General features: G+C 36.8%; 1 protein-coding gene across 2 annotated transcripts in view; it reads left to right on the forward strand.

Annotated features, from left to right (window-relative positions):
• HCRTR2 (hypocretin receptor 2) overlaps positions 1-17,289 on the forward strand; it is a 45,259-nt gene extending 27,970 nt beyond the window's left edge. For both annotated transcript variants that reach the window (XM_085574662.1, XM_021551140.4), the window contains 5 exons: positions 3,323-3,438; positions 7,995-8,215; positions 9,699-9,820; positions 10,907-11,107; positions 12,332-17,289. In XM_085574662.1, coding sequence (XP_085430788.1) covers positions 3,323-3,438; positions 7,995-8,215; positions 9,699-9,820; positions 10,907-11,107; positions 12,332-12,525 — 854 coding nt within the window. In that variant the 3' untranslated portion in view covers positions 12,526-17,289. The remainder of the gene's footprint in view (positions 1-3,322; positions 3,439-7,994; positions 8,216-9,698; positions 9,821-10,906; positions 11,108-12,331) is intronic.
• The last annotated feature ends 610 nt before the right edge of the window (positions 17,290-17,899 follow it).

The raw sequence follows: 17,899 nt of genomic DNA on the forward strand, positions 1-17,899 counted from the left end.
ATCCTGTTTATCAAACTGTTCAGAATTTAATTAAAAACTCGTAGGATATTTTAATGTAGAAGGAAGTCTTAATATTTCTAATATTCAAATTAGGCTGAGTGTTATTGTAAATTGATAACTCAAGCACAATATATTAGGTTTCAAGATAGAGTTTTAGTATTAGCTAACCCTAAGTACTCTGACATAGGAATTTAGCTTGGAAGCACTGCATTATGTAGTGGATTTTTTCGTGCTATGGGCACCCACTCCCTAACATCCCTAATTATCAAGCTTTATTTGAAAAATATACACTTTTAGTTGCATTGCTCCTCTATGTTGGTAACTCCAGAACTCACATCTTCCTGAGAGTAGGGAACCTGAAAACTCTACTGATGCTCAACAAACTTAGTCTTGTTTCTCCCTATTCTTAAGGAAACTGTCAGGAGTACTAATTTTGTTAAGCACTATGGCTAAAGGGGCTATTTCATATGAAAACATTTTGAGTGTTTATTTCAATTTTATTAAATATGCTTATGTATACATTATGTATTTACACAAATATAGCAAAATTTTGGCAAAAATCCAGAAGCCATATTTTCAATCTACCAGTTTCAGGCTGGGACTGGAAGACCATGTGGAGAGGGGAGCTTTAGAAAAATTTAAGATGTGTTTAATAACCACTGCAGTAGACAAATGAAAACTTGTTTTAACATACTGATCCTTTATTGGGTGGGGTAATTGCAGTGTATGAATGCTGATCCTAATCTAGTCCAACCCCTATGACCACCTGTTTATGTTTTATTATCTCTTTTCAATAGACTAGCAGCAAGAGAGATTAAAGTCCTTGCTTTATTCTTAAAGAGGTGGTTACCCCAGCTAAGAACAATCTCCCCCTGTCCTGAAGTCCATTATGTTACCACAGAAGGCAAGGACACTTTTCTCCTCTTCTGCTTGGCAGTAAGAGTTTCAGCCATCCCAGTCAGGCAGGACCACAAACTGATTGATGTTTGTATTCAAGGAGCCTGGAACTCACTTGATAAATGAATAGTATCCTTAGCCAGCCCTCCTCCTTCTTGCTGCTGTGATTGTCAAACTGCTTTAAAGCTTTTCTTTGGCTTGAGAAGCTAAGCAGAGTCATGTTTCTTAGGGAAAATTTCTGCAAAAGGCTTTTCCCAGGGTGGAGGAGGGACAGGTTTCCTTTGATGTTTAGCAGCTGGCACTTTCCAGGTGGCTAAACTTCAAAGGCAAGTGTTAGGATCTTCCTCCAACCTGGTCCTCAGTTCTTTGTAGATAGCTAGGCTCATTTAATGTTTTACTTTACTTGGAATGCTAAACTGGAAGTCATAAACTCCAGATGGCCTTTTAAATATGTACTGTCCTACCTGAAAGGGGCCCAGCTGCCGGCAGAGCACTGATGAGGCAGGTGGCACCTCCTCCTGAGCAGAAAGAATGTACTTTCAATTCTGACCCCCTGTGATCCCAGTAAGTCACGTTACTCCAGCGTCTCCTTAATCTCTCCACCTGTGAAACATGGATGTCAGTCCTTCCCTGGGTAGCAGGACTGCTGTGAGGCTGCATTTTCTGGAATGCAAAAGCAAGTTTGAGATCATCAATCACATATATTCTCAGGTTAATGCCAATTATAAAAAACCTGCCCCAAATGGTCTGGCTCACCCAGGGACATTGACAAGCATTAGTAGCTGCAGCTGCTAGTTAGGAGCTGGTAAGCTGGTTTGCTACAGGATCTTAGGGCAAGTAAGAAGTCAAATACTACTCATCTGAATTTTTTGAGCCCTGATCTATCAAAGCTATAAAATGTCATTACCTTTTCTGGGAATGTACATTGGCTGGATTTTGCTGTAGCAGGTTTTCATCTCCTTGATACTGGAGGTTTTCTGGGTGTACCAGCAGGCACTGTCAGGTCCAACAGCAAGTGTGATATTACTCAAGTCTGAATTTGAGAGTGAGCCTGGAATTTACATTATGGTGTTCTCCTCCCTGCTATGAGAGTTGTGGGGCAAGTCTTTGTATATCTTTGTCTGAACAAGCTCTGAAATTCTTCTGGCATGCTCTTTTTTGATAGGGTCCACAGTCTCAGTCACTTTAACAGGCAGAAAATAATTTTGATGCACCAAAGTTTTGATCTCATGCAACTCTTTTTGTTTCCTTTTTTTTTCCCCTTCTTTTAATCTTTTTCTTTTTTTTTTTTTTTTTTAATTAAAAAAGCAATCAGGTCTTGCAGGTCTTATCATCCTGAAACATTTGGAAATTCTAGAAATTAACATAAATTTTCCTTCTTTATCCAAGATGTAATGCTTAAGATTACCTTGCAATTTAACTGTTCATGGGGTGCAGTTTCTCTTCTGCTATGTGTTGTTACTGTCCAAAATATTCATTCCTTTTCTGTGGCCATCCACAGATGTTAAGTAGTAATTAATACCAACAATTGGTAATAGCAAACTGCAATTAATGCTACAAAAGAGAAGACAAGCTTTCAGGCACTGCACATTCTGGTATAAATTACTGATGGAGTTTAAGATGCAACAGTGTTAAAACTCAATACACTCAACAGCACTTCTATGATGTTTTGTCTAAGCAAATAACATTCATAAGTTGTCTTTTGAAAAGAGATACATGGAAAAATAGAACATAACACTACCAAACTCATTATTGTTAAATGGGACTTTAAAACCATCTTGGAGATTTCCTAGGTTTAAAGCACTTGAATGCATTGATTCTATTTTTAAAATTTAATAATAATAATTAATTACTGCATCTTAATCGGATATATTCTGCCACCACCAAGTGATTTATGAAATGTGTGTCTCTCGTCCCATCATTGTGCTGTGCGCTGTAATTTGCAGTTGCAGTCTTTGTAGGTGAGGGATTGAGCAGTTTACTCAGGCATACATGGTAGCCTTTGCAGAATTAAAACTAATGACACACAACCTTTCAATATGTCAAGGATGAGGTAGGTTGGCTGATTACTTATGTTTTTTAGACAGCAAAATTTTTCATTTACAGATAACATTTCATTTTTAGATAAAAAAATTAATCCATCACTGTTTTAACAGAAAGTAAAACTTCTTAAGACTCCATATGTAAAGTAGTAATATGGTAAGAAATCAAAAAAGTGGTATAGGAGATCCTTGGGATAAAAAGTACATTTCTAGTAGAATGTATCTAGAAGTCATTAAAAAACCAATCTTGACCATAATATTATTTGATACACTTTCCTGTTATATTGAAAAATATGCATATGCATATTAATAATTTTTCTTAAGGTGATTTTGAAATGTACATATATTTAAACACACCTTTCCTATTTGAATTCTCTTTCCAGCTGAGGTTTACCCCAAAATGTATCACACATGCTTTTTTCTGGTGACCTACATGGCACCACTGTGTCTTATGGTGTTGGCCTATTTGCAAATATTCCGAAAGCTGTGGTGTCGCCAGGTAAGTCACTTAGACTGGCTCTGTTTACTTGCTCTTGCAACTTTGTGCAGATTCCCATGTACAGCCTCTTCCTTTATAAACTCCATTTTTTCACTTAGGACTTTGATTTCTCATGTCTGTGAAGGGCTTTCTCTTAGCAAGAAAGAAAGCAAAAGGCAGCTGAAAAATTGATTCTAGGTAGAAGAAAAATCTCCCTCACTGTATCTGAAGTACTTACCGAAATACCTTGGATGAACTTATTTATAAGGTCATCTGCTAAAATCTCCTGTAGCAGTCAAAATTTAAGATTGACCTTCTCATTTTGTTAGTTTTATTTTTATTTTTCTTAGGTTGATGGCAGTCCAATCTGAACAAAATGTAAACTAGAAGGTCCAACTACCAGTATTGGGAGACTGGAACTGCCTGATGTGAAGCTGGCTGCTACCAATAACATTAGATGGGAATTGATGGCAAATAATTGACAAAATTTCTGATGTGAACACCTTTTTTTTTCAAGATTCAAATAAAAAATACAGGGAAAAAAGCCAAGAATACTAAACAAAATAAACAAAAACTCACCAAGCAGACAAACAAAGAACATTTGAATTTAAGTGGTGAAATGATGCTGTTTTCTTGAGGAATCTTTAAAAAATCATTTTGTGTGTGTGAACTAATTTGTCATGCACCAGACTGTGGTGGGCTCTTATGTCTTTTGCTTAATCCAGGATTTATCTATAGCTGTAGCCCACCACTAGCTGCCCTGTCCTTCTGAAATGGACAAAATAGTCATTCTGTTGAAGAAATAATGCAAGATATTCCATCTCAAGTGTCTCTAACATAGTTCATATTTCCATCGACATGTGAGATTGAATCATTTCTCTCTCACTAGTATGTTTGATACCATCTAATTTTGAGGCTGTCCTGGGCAGGGGATAATACCTGCCCCATCAGAAATATTTTTCATGCAGTTCATATTGATCCATCAGAGAAATCACAAATAGACTTTATATATTTGAATATGCATGTGATAAAATCTTATACTGACAGAATATATCTCTCACAAGTAACTCGTATATAGGAAATCCCAAATCCACTTTAAGGCTTTTTGTTATCATCCATAAGTCATATGTCACTTCAGATTACGTTAAACAAGAATTGCTGTTTATCCTGCTTGTCAGCTTTAAATTATTATTTTTGCTTTTAATTACTTAGGATGATAAGATTAAATAACAAGATGGCTTGGAGATAAAATTTAACCTTTACAGTTTAAGGGGACTCTTCTCCAGGGCAAAGGATTTCTTGCTTAGTTTTGTTATTCAGTCTAAACATAGTTCTAATATGCTCTGCCTTGCTGAAACTGTCCTGTATCACCCAATGACTTTATCACCATAATCCTTCTCAGCCTTCTCTTCTGTACCTTCTTTACAATCTGCCTGTCCCCTCAAGTTCTTAATTAAGTAAGTTAATGCAAAGCAATTGTTCTTAACCTACACATACTTGAAATTGCTGGCTCAGAAGCAGAGCAGAAGTTGAATGACTGAAAACCAACCTTTTCCTTTTGGCTTCTCCCTACCTCCACTCCCCAGTTGTTTTAGGTGGTCTATTTGTTCTTCAAAATGTTTCTTCTCCCCATTCAGCTTGCACACTGGCAAGGTGAGGATGATCCTTTGTTTTTCAGTAACAAAAAGAGAAATTCTACTACAGGCTTAGTGCTACCAGTGGTGCCAAATTACAGCTGTCTCTCTGCCTGGCATGGATGATAGCACTATGTGTAAGAGGCTGCACTAAGTGAAATTAAAACCAGTGCACATCTATTATCAAGTGTGACTTGGCTGCAGGCATCAGGCACTTTCCTAAGTGCAGCAGGTGTGCTGTAATCAGTCATGTAGCACAAATGAATGAAGTGCTCTAAATGTATTCTTTGGTAACAGTTTCAATAAAAAAACATGCTGTTTATCAGAAATTCAGTTAAATGTGTTGATCTTATTGCAAGGTACAATGAGCCTTTCAGATGTACATGATAGAAAAAATATAATAAATAGTAGATGCTTTCTATGCCCTACATTTTTTCTAAAGGTTATTTTTTAAAATGTAATGTGTTGTGCATACAAATATTCATATAAAAAATAGAAGACTGAATTACAAGTTATTGTTCCCATATTTTGTGTAATAGCTCTTAAAATTTCTGATTGCATAAATCAAGCAAATCCTTAAATTAATGATTCAACTTTATAAAGGCAAGTACAATCATGCAAAAATACTAGAAATTTTGAATAATAATTTTAATTATTAGCAAGGAATTAGTAATTTAGTAGTCTATGTTCTTGTGTGGATTTTAAATAGATTAAAAACAGCTTCTGTACAAATAGAACTGAATGAACTGAATATTATGAAAATGTTGATACACAATTTGTAATATCAATTTCCTAGTATGCTTCAAGTTTCTGATGTTCGAATGCATTGACATTAAAGAACATTTGTAGTAATAATTAGGAAATTTATCCATTTTCTTTTTGGTAGCTGAAATATACCCTTCCAATATTTGTAAGCTGATGCTACAATTGAAAGATTTTCTTTGGTTATAAGCCCCTTGATAATTGTTAGGGGGTAGAGAAAAGGTGCATAAGAAAGTAAAACTCTAAATTTTAGTACTTGTTTATTCACAGCTAATAGGCTTTCCGTGAAATTTTGGAATTAAACAAATGCTTCAAAATTATCTGACTGATTAATTACCAACAAGAAAATATGTGCATTATGCTCCCATGTGTACAATTGTATATACTTGTATATACATAATCATAGAATTATAGAAACATTTATATTAAAAAGGCTCCTAAGATAATTTAATTCAACCATAACAACCATAACACTGCCAAGTCCACCACTAAACCATGTCCCTAAGTACCAGATCTACTTAATTTTTAAATATCTCCAGGATATTTAAACCACTTTCCTAGGCAGCCTGTTCCAAGGCTTGGCTACCCTACCGGTGAAGAATTTTTTCCTTCTATCAAATCTAAACTTCCTCTGGCTTAACTTGAGACCATTTCCTCTAATTCTGTCACTTCTCTGCTACACCCCACAGCCAAGTAGGGTAAACCCCTTGCAATAGTACTGATGTGCAATTGTCAAGCTAGTATTACTGATTTCAGCTGTGTGAGTGGGAATCCACAGTAGAAGCGCAAGGGGCTAAGTTGTTTTAAATCCATGGATACATTAGTAAAAACTAAATGGTATAACTTATTCCCAGTTTTGCTTCAGAAATTTCCTGCTCATTACATGGCAACTTTGCCAAAAATGTTCCAATAGTTGTAAATTATGTTTGGGGGTGTACATAAAAGCTGAACTAAGAGCTTGTCTGAAGATATTCACACACTCAAACACACACACTTACACACACACAAAATCACATCCCCCAGCCAACAAATAAATAATTAGAGCAAAACCACAAACCAACAAAAAGAACCCCCACCCAACCCCACAAAACCCCCCAAAACCTCAACATAGCTGGTTTTCTAGAGCTATTCTGAATGTGCATGCTTTTGAGTTTACTTTTATCTTTCTTAAATAAATACAAAAATATTCATCATTTTCTGGTCAGTTTGTCTGGATAAGCCCTATTAAAAACAAAAAGAAAAGTTACAATCAACAATGTGAACTTTTCAGATACTTTTGAACTTGAAATATTTCACAGGAGATTAGTCACCCTACACACAATTGTACTACACATAAATAAAACTGTATTTCTAGCCAAAAGGTTTTCACACTATATGACATTGAAAATATTATAAATGTAATTGTAATAGGGTTCTCTAAGAAAGTTCTTGACATCTGTAGTCTTTCACATTTCACTGCAGGCAGGAAGTAATTTAGAGGAACAGAAGGAAAATTGTTTTACTTGGCTTGTCTTATGTGAGGGCACTTTATTTTTTTTTTAATAGCATGGTTCAACATGCAACTCATTGCAACATGTCTTTGACTAATGTAATTCTTCCTGTGTTTTGGCACTTTTCCATTATTTCCCTCAGTTTGGAAGAACTTTACAGAGAGATCCACACTTCAGCTGTGAATATTTCTTTAGCCACTTCACTGTCATCTAGGTTGCAAGTATGGAGGTTTTATGGCACTTAAAGCTATGCAGGCTTTAAATCCTTGTTTTCCAGTACTGAAAAACTGCTTAGTATCTTATATTAGCAGCATATTAATGGGAAAAACTACTCTGCTACACAACAAAACATTTAACATAGAACTTTATAGCAATGTAAGTGTAGCAATAGGGTTGGTAATTTTGATAGTCTGAAGACACAAGCAAAACAAGGTATGTGGGAAGTAAAGAAAATTTGAGGACATCAGTTGATATTTGTGTATAAAACAAAATTTTTTAGGCAGTCCCTCTAGTGTGTCTGAAATTCAGTTTGTTTCCTGCAGCTACATCAAATAATTTAATTTAAAAATCCTTTTAATCTTTGTGAACTTACATTGTGTATATCAAGGTGTCTAATTTTCTTTTTATATCTGCAGCTAAAATTTGTTTTAAAAAATGTTTTTCAAAATGCCCCTTATTTTGTCTGCCTTAGATCCCAGGAACTTCTTCTGTTGTTCAGAAGAAATGGAAGCCTCAGCAGACTTCAGCACAGCCCCGAGGGCTGGGACAATCAACAAAGTCAAAGATTAGTGCTGTGGCAGCTGAAATAAAACAGATTCGTGCAAGAAGGAAAACAGCACGTATGCTAATGGTTGTCCTTCTGGTTTTTGCACTTTGCTACCTACCAATTAGCATCCTCAATGTCTTGAAAAGGTAAAGTTTATCTCAAAATATAAATACTTGGTAAAGCTTTCTGTCTAAAACCAGAAATCTCTGTTACAAGATTCTTTTTATTCTGGCAGATACTTTTGAAGGATAAGCTTACTTATTGCATGATAAAGAACAGGAAAATAAGCATACAATTGCAAGAAAACATTATATATAACATATATATATATATATATCTATATATATTTATATATATATATATATATATATATATATATATATATATATATATATGTATATATATAACCTATTCACAGTACTTAAACTATGGCCAGATTATGAAACTCTTATTAACAAGATCTTCCTCATGAAAATGACCTAGCCTATCTCCTCATTAAACCTCATCATTTACATGGGATTACAGCTTGTTTGCTGTAAATGCCCCCGTGGAAGTGCAGTCACCTGAAGCACCAGCTGAAGGTTAGCAGCAGAGTGCAGCGTTGTGGCTTGGCTCCAAGGACTGTGAAATGCTGAGTTCAAACCTAAGCTACTCATGTACAGTTTTGAGATCTTAGACTAACCCTTCCATTGGTCCTATGAAGCTGTATTTTAATTTTTTATCTTTTTATCTCTGTGAATTTTGTATGTAATTGTGTACACTCTTGGTTTTTTTACAGTTCCTGAAAGACTAGGGCTTTGGTAAAGTTACACCTCATGAACCCTCTGGAATACCAATCAATAATAGCAGAAGATTTGAATATCCTAACAAAAACAAGCATGTTATTTGTGCTTGTTTAATTGGAGTGTAATTGGAACATTTTAGTTTCTAAGGGATAGTTTCAAGGTTTAAATACATTCCACTCAATTCTGGGCCTTCCCTAAGGCTTAATTTAAATACTTTTAATTCTCAAGTTCCTTTGTAAAAATGTAGAGAGAAAGCTATTTCCAGAAGATGGTTCAGGCCACCTGCAACCTGAAATAGAGGAAATACATAGGCTGTGTCAACAATAACAGAGTTGGCCCAGAGTTAGATTTTCATTTAAATGGCAGAAGTAATGTGTAAAGAGTCTGGGAAATGCAGATCTCCCTGGAGGGCAGAAACTGCTATGGTAGCCTCAGGTTTGGGGCCAGTTCAATGCCTTTTCAATTCCAGAGATACTTGGAGAAAGGCCTAGAGAGTATGTTGGAGAGTGGGCCTAGAGCCAGGAAGCTCAATGACATGAGTATATCAAAAGCAACTTTTCCTGTCTTTCCTTGGCTTATCTGACACCAGATGATTTTAGTTACTTGGCAGAAAAGTTATGCATCTTTACCATAGTAAAGTCTCAGTTGTGCCAAACCACCAAGACAGGGGTCTGAGGGCTGGGGAGAGGATTTCTTTCTCTCAAGTAAGAGAACACTGCTGACTCAGCCTTTTTGTGGTACTGCAAATAGGTCATCAGAGATAAAATCAGGCTAGAAGTTGTAAAATCTTTTTAAATGAATTCTAATTTTGCCATCTTTCAGGTTTTCTTTTCTCTTTCTGTAGGGTTTTGGGGATGTTTAATCATGCTGATGACAGAGAAACTGTATACGCCTGGTTCACATTCTCACACTGGCTTGTATACGCAAACAGTGCAGCCAATCCTATTATTTATAACTTCCTCAGTGGTAAGTTACAGTTGTCTAGAATTCAAGTTTAATGTATAATTTGAATGTAATGAACCATAGCAAAAATTAATGACCGTGTAACTCCAGCTCAGCTCCTCCAGTGGGAGCTAGATCCTCTTCCTAGAAGTTGCCTAAGTATCCCATTACCCTCAGGCTGTCTACCAATAAGTAACCTAGAGCGTGCCAGGGCCTGAATCCAAGTGCTAGAGTGTGACATTAATGTGTTAGAGAAGTTCCTGGCATGACTTTGCTCTGAAACAATTACCATTCCTCTAAACACTCCTGGATGCTCTCTGGCAGGTAGCACAGTCCGGGGCCTGTCCCCACCTGGCGTGTCATATTCAAGTATTGGCATTTGGAGGCTGTGAGTCTGTAATAGTACCTGCATGGCCAGACTGTGCCACGTAGGGTCAACTTCAAAGAAACAGCCAGGATGCTGTTTACTTACTAGTATAGATTTGTCTTAGTTTGTATTTGTGTCATTTGGCTTGGAGAGCAGAATCAGGACCTGACCTGGTAGTATTGCAGCTAAACACAGGGAGGCAAAACTCTATTGATCCTCACTACATATTGGCCCACAGCAGGTTGTTTTTTTTTTTTTTTTGTGGTGTGTAGTATGAGAATGATCTGAACGATTTCCTCTGAGCCCCAAAAGCATAGGACTGCCAAATATTGTGAATCTTGTTTTAAAATCTATTACTGATAAAATACAAATTAACCATGCTCTCTCATTTCACATATCAGTAAGGATTCAAGACTATATTTGCTCAATTATTTTTTGTTACATATGTAAAAAATCAGCAGACTATCATGAGATACTTTCATTAATCATTCTAGTTTGTTCTGTCTAGCCAAGAATAATTCAGTCTTCACATCACACCTCACATATCTTCTTAGAAAGGTTGTCTTTTTTCTGTCTTTCTCCCAGATGATTAAAGTGTGATTTTCTGCTTCTGCATTAGAAGAGCATCTGGGTGGTTCACATTAATTTTGCTTTAGATAACTCCTTTATATCCGAATCTATAAAGTTTGATGAAATGCGGTTTATAGTACAATTTTTTCATGAGTCATTTTTGTGGTTGACAGGGAAATTTAGAGAAGAATTTAAAGCAGCATTTTCCTGTTGCATCTTTGGCATTCGCAGCCACCATGACGAACGGTTCAACAGAGGTCGTGCCAGTACAGAGAGTCGGAAATCCTTGACCACCCAGATCAGCAATTTTGATAACGTTTCAAAACTTTCAGAACACGTTGTATTGACCAACATAAACACAATTCCATCAAATGGTACTGCATCTATTACCCACTGTTAGTATACTGGTCCCTATGCCTTTTGATCCCATAGAAGTAAATTCTAATTGTGCATCCATCAATATTGGGATCTGAGCACAAAGAGAGAAGGGTGTTTAAAATTAAGAACCGAATGTAAGAAAAATAAAATAAAATAAATATTTTATAGAATATGCCATAACTTTGATTATATAAGGAGGAAAGAAAATTTCATCACATTTATTTCAAAAGTCATGTTGCAGATAGGGAGGGAGTAAAGCAGTCATATTTTATACAAATATTTTCTTTGGATATCTACCTCTTTTAGACTCCAAAGTAAATAAAGAATACCTGAAAGTATGAAAATTATTTTCCCTATCATTGGACTCTGTTTATGAACTGCTGTATTCTACTCTCATTTAATTAGCTGAACTTGTGGTATATTTTATAAAAAATATTTTAATCAAAATTTGGTGTAGAGATTGAACTACTGTAATGTCCTTTACTATTTCAAATTATCTGGTTAGCATGCATTCTGGTGTGAGTTAGGCTGATCAAATAAGAAATTCATATTAATTTATTTTCCAAAGTTTTCTGTTCTTTTTCATGTTAGGTAGGATATTGCACATATTCAGGACCAGCTGGGAAGCCACTTTTCTGCTTAATGTAGAAGGAACAGGGTTTTTCACCTGAATTCAGTAGTATTGCCATTCCTTTATGTATGGCACAAGCAAAGTTACAAATATGAAACCCATATGACAAGTGGCTGTAATATTTTGCCCTATATTTCTCATTTATCATCATTCTCTTCTCTCTGACCTCTGCTCATGGCAGGGGAGCTAGACCAGATGGTCTTTAAACTTCTCTTCAAACCCAAATGATCGATGATTCCACGACTGACTTGTAAACAGGACACGGGTGCTCTGCTGGTCAGAGGCATCTGGATAAGGAATCACAGGGCAATTTACTAAGTAGTGCATATTAATAAGTAATAGAATACATGAAAATGTGGAAAAATAAAAAAAAAAAAATCAAGATTTATTCATCAGAAATGCCCTTAGTTTTCAGTCAAGAAGCTTTCACTTAAAATTTTCAAAGACAATTTGAAACATTCTCTGGAAGACCATTTTATTAATAGATTATCACCTGCATAGTGTTGAGAGAGAGATAGTCAGAGAGTCAGTTAGCCAGCCACCTGATACAAGCACTGAAATTATCTTAAAATCTTTATTTTATCTACAGATATTCCAGCTATGCGCAGCCCATTGAAGTCAGCAGAACTGCATCTCCACATACCTGGGATGAGCATAACTTCAAATATAGATGAAGCCATGAGGGTTTCTGCAGAAGACACTGTCAAACCAGAGAATGCAGAGTGGGATAAATTTGTCCCTAGCATAACTAAACTTACTTCAATGGAGTTACAGCAAGGATGATTTTGGCTCAATACACTACAACTGCCAGAGGGTGTCACATGCTTTTAGCTGTGATACAGACTACACCTGGACAAAGGGGGTCCTTCAAAATAACTGCCTATCCTCTTTCTTCTCAGTCTTACAGAAACCTACTTACCTCAGTATGAGCTAAAGAACAAGTCTTTACAATCCTTTTTAAAGATTGGACTATATCATACTTTGTAAATATTGTAGATATTTATTTTTATATATTTTAGATGCTGTGAAACATTCAAAAATATATCATATAAAGAAATCTAAGTATTTGAAAGAAGGCTCAAACATTTATTTATATCCTCTTTCTATACATGATTAGCACATGTACAATGAATGCTTATGCACTAGTGATATTCTGGCATTACTTTGCACTTCTTTTTCTGCAAATCCACTTGTACTAAGTTCTATGTTTATTATGGAACTTTCACTTCAGATTGATTTGGAGAGAGTCCGTGTTACTTTTCTAAGTACAGACCAGCTTCTAAGATGTGAATCCAAAGTGCTGAAAGTCACACGTGTTCATAAGATTACAATTAAACAGACTTTTTTTTCAGATTTGAGTGCCTAAAAAGTAACCATTTAAAGAAAACTTACATGATGCTCAAAGGTGCTATAGGCTCAAATTTCCTACTCAGGCCAATAGGAATAACAAGTGTCAGCACCTCTGAAGGACTGGACATTTTTACTTTGGTAGTCTGTAATGTGCAAGTGTTGCTCCAGAAGATCTCTGAAAATCTTTAAGAAACATTAGTTGTCTTTTGTTTTCATGACTGCTCTCTCAACTGTCAATACTAAAGATACAGTCATTTTACAAATCTATATATCTGTTTATGGGAAAATCTCTCTGGCCTGGAGCATCCTACTATGTATTGTATTTTTCTCCTTAAAGGATGAACATGGTGCATCAGTGGAGACTTAGTCTTCTAGAAGAATGTGGTCTATTGGTTAGAAAAAGGCTAATTATCAGAACCTGAGATACCATTTCCCTGTGACACTATTCTTGTGTTTCAGTACAGATTTTACAAAAGAATAAATAATGAGAGGGAGGACTTTTTCATTAAAAAGAATTTGGCATAGAAATAAGACAGTGTTATGTATTCAAATGTTTCTAGAAAGCCAATTATTAATCAACCAGGTGTTAGTTGATTATATTTTGTAAATATTTTTCTAGGTTTTTCTTTAACCTAATGTCATGCAATGTATTATCTATCATAATAGATAGATAATAACTATAGTTTTATGAAGTGCTCAATCACTTTATGCTTTAACCTTCCCCAGCAACTGTTTTACTTGACATAGTTGCAATTCCTCCTAGTTTACATTGGTGTTAAGTGAGAGAAAGGGATTTGCATTCATTTGTATATTAAAGTTTTCTATTTAAAGAGAAAAATGAGAATACTCTTTTTTTTTTAATTAATCAAGAATAAAGAAAAATCTCCAAATGGACAGAATGTTTAAATATCAAATAAAATAATGGAATTTAAATATTCCTATGTGTAAGCTTCATTTTTAAGTATAGCTATTATGTCAATGTTATTTTAAGAAATTATTTTGCTTTCTTTTTCTAAGAAAATAAAACCCAAATAACTATGGAAAGCACAGCAGGATTTATTTCATAGCTATTGTAATTCCTTTACTGTGAGAAGGCTATTTTTGCTTTTCAGCCATGGAAAATGCAGAATTATTAGAGAGTGTTGAACAAGATATATTTTTTTATATATAATTTGAAATGATTGAACAAACAGCTGCTGAATTAAAACATTACAGATATGGGAAAATGGAATTTTAAAAGTCCTCTAATTTTTTCTTTTTGTTTAGCTATAAGCAAATAAATAGTCAAAAAGTTAAAAACTAGAATAGCAACCCAGCTGCAAAATAATTATTAGTAATCATTTATTTGAGACAAAAAAAATATCTCAGTCCATGGTTGAAAAATATGTAATATGCCCAAATTTGGCAAAGCTATATTTTAATTTAAGAAAATATATTTTTAGCTTTTCTTTGAAGAAAGAGAAATATAGAAAGCAATGTTATTTAAGAAAACTTGAAGAGCATGAGGGGAGTATGAGGGGATACTTTTCAAACATAGAAGGTCATGGGTCACAATGGAAAACCAGCTAAATTTTTATGTCTTGTCAAGTGTGTTGCCCAGATCCCTGTGAGATGAACAGAGATGAAAAGGGTATTCCTTTCCCAGTAGTCCTGACCTGGGCCAGCAAAGAACTAAAATATCGATGTTAGCAATGCTCATGGAAAAATCCTAATTCACTTCTTTCAAAAGTGGGGTGAATATCACCTGCTGACACAATTTGTATTATTTTTGCTGCTACCTTAATGCTGGGAGGATAAATTGTGTTAGCTGAGTTAGTTCTGAGGCAAGAACATCACTAAAGGTCAATGGCAGTTTTTGGAGGTGGTTTGTGTCATGTTAGGAAGGGAGGTTCTAGCTTTAAGTTTGTCTTTGTAAGAGAAAGCATATATTTGGTTCTCTTTTTTATCTTTTCTTATTTTCACCTAGATCTCCAGAATTAAAATGTTCCGACATTTCTAGGAATTTCTTTTAACCACGACTTTAACTTAGCAGTATTTTTTGTGTGGAGAAGATAAAATATGAGACATTCATTAGAAAATGATTCTGGGTTTTCTCTGGACAATTTCTATTGAGTAAACAGCATATCTTTCAGACAAAAATTATGCAATCAGATGTTATATTAGATTTGAAATTCTAAGGCTAGCAAGAGAGCATTAACTAGTTTTTGCCTTAGTGTTTATCAAGCTAAATATTGGTGAAATATGTTTATCAAGATAATTATCTGGTTATTTTTATGAAAATATCTCTCATTCAAAAATAAATATTTTTGAGAAACATATTCCTATGCTTTTATTTCTTTTGTTTTACAGAATTCAAGAAATATGTTTTTTAATTAAAATAATCACTGAGAGAAATAAACCCAATATTGAGCAATAGCCAGCAATGGAGATAGAAATAGCTGTGAGAAGAGAGAGTATAATGAATGAACATTTCTTATCCAGCATATATATACTGAATGTTACCTAAAATCTGAGTCTTAATTGGGTCTTGTTACCTCTAGCTGCTTTGTTATTCTAATATTTCCACTACTGAAATGGAGAGAAATGGAGAAATGGAGTTCTCATGCCATTGTTTCTGCTTGTCCACAGCAGCATTAAACATAGGGTTTAAATCATAGCATATTTGTTCCTGTAGATACAAGTTCTTGTGTCACCATCATTCTGGTGCTTTGTTGTCTTCCAACATATTTCACAGTCTTGAAGGTCTGATATCCTGACCTGTTTCTCCTTTACTGTTGTCACTGTAGTGATAAGCCTGTGCCTTGGAGTCACAATGAATGCAAGATAATATCTCCCTGCCTCCACCTCCAAAATGCTATGTTTTTCCTTTTCTGCTGGACTACATAGAGAGAACCATCTCATTCTTTGATATTAGCAAAATTGGTATGTGTTATTAACCTGGAGAATGTTTTATAGGATGGAGAATACACAAACATTACTTTAAGACCTACTGCTGCATATTGCAATGGCTCAAGGCAAAGGCAAATTTAGCTTTCCAACCTAGAATTTGTCTCACAGCTAAAATTATATTAATCTCTCAGGCTGTTCTTTCTACTTGACAATTAGGTTTTTCTGTGGCCATTGGATGTACTGGGTGAAGTAATATATTATTTATTGAACAATTAAAAAGCCACAAACAAATATTTAGCAATTTTGTCATTAAGAGTTTACAAAAATAATGCAGTTTAAGAAACTAGCTAAAAATCTGTGTAAAAGAGAAAAAAAAAGAGAAATTACATGCAAGATTGATTTTTCCTGAGCTAAGAAAAATAACAGAAATCTGGACTTGGGTCAAATTTTGCTTTGTCAGTAGGGACAGGATTTCAACCACTATATCTGTCCCTTTGGTAGATAAGCTGGAAATATTATGGCATAATTTTGTTTAAGCAATTAAGGACCAAATACAGTTAAAAATTTGTGAAAACAAGATTTATGAGGACCATGGAGAAATCAGTAGGGATCTGTTGCTTCCTCCTCCTTCCACTGCAAAAGCAAAAAGCACACTGAGCCAGCAGGTGTATGATTGCATCCTTTATGGTTGACTGCTTCATTGTTAAGTACCAAGTCAGCTGCTGACTTGTATGGCAAACTGGATTTTGAGGTATTTCAGTGGAACACCTGAGATTACACTCATAGTCCAGTCTGGGACTAGACTATAGGTAAATTATTTGTTCCTCTCGTCTGCCATCCAACATATTCCAAAGGTCTTCTCTCTCCTTAACTGATCAAGATTTCATTCTACATCTGAGATGAAAACAAACAAATTAACTTCTAAAATAATGCATTGAAAAGTGCTTAGAGAGTGTGATAGGACATAGCAACAGGTGTTTTCCAAGGAGCTTATAGGCAGCAGCCAAAGTCCTGCTCTTTTAGTTTCTCTGGAGATCAAGAGAGAACTAAGTGTGGAGAGAGCAGCAGATCCCGTGGAAGATGCCGAAGAACTCGTGCTTCTCATCTGGAGGCAGTCCGGCTCAGCGTTTGTGGCAGGAGAAGAAATGTAAGCAGAGAGTGTGACAGCGGCAGCCAAGGCCGCTCCCGGGGGTGGGAAGCTTCATTCCCTGCCCCTGGCCGCCGGAGGCGGGCAGAGACAGAGGCAGGGACAGGGACAGGGACAGGGGAAGGGGCAGGAACAGGGGCAGGGACAGGGACAGGGGCAGGGGCAGGGGCAGGGGCAGGGACAGGGACAGGGACAGGGGCAGGGACAGGGACAGGGGAAGGGGCAGGGGCAGGAACAGGGGAAGGGGCAGGGGCAGGGGCAGGGACAGGGACAGGGGAAGGGGCAGGGACAGGGACAGGGGCAGGGACAGGGACAGGGGAAGGGGCAGGGACAGGGACAGGGACAGGGGCAGGGACAGGGACAGGGACAGGGGCAGGGACAGGGACAGGGACAGGGGAAGGGGCAGGGGAAGGGGAAGGGGCAGGGTCAGGGGAAGGGGCAGGGGCAGGGGCAAGAACAGGGACAGGGGCAGGGGCAGGGGCAGGAACAGGGACAGGGGCAGGGCAGGGGCAGGGCAGGGGCAGGGACAGGAACAGGGACAGGGGCAGGGCAGGGGCAGGGACAGGGGCAGGAACAGGGACAGGGGCAGGGCAGGGGCAGGGACAGGAACAGAGGCAGGGGCAGAGGCAGGGGCAGAGGCAGGGGCAGGGACAGGAACAGGGACAGGGGCAGAGGCAGGGGCAGAGGCAGGGGCAGGGACAGGAACAGAGGCAGGGGCAGAGGCAGGGGCAGAGGCAGGGGCAGGGACAGGAACAGGGACAGGGGCAGAGG

The sequence above is a fragment of the Lonchura striata genome, chromosome 3, assembly GCF_050655825.1.
Source record: "Lonchura striata isolate lonStrDom1 chromosome 3, ASM5065582v1, whole genome shotgun sequence".
NCBI lineage: Eukaryota > Metazoa > Chordata > Aves > Passeriformes > Estrildidae > Lonchura > Lonchura striata.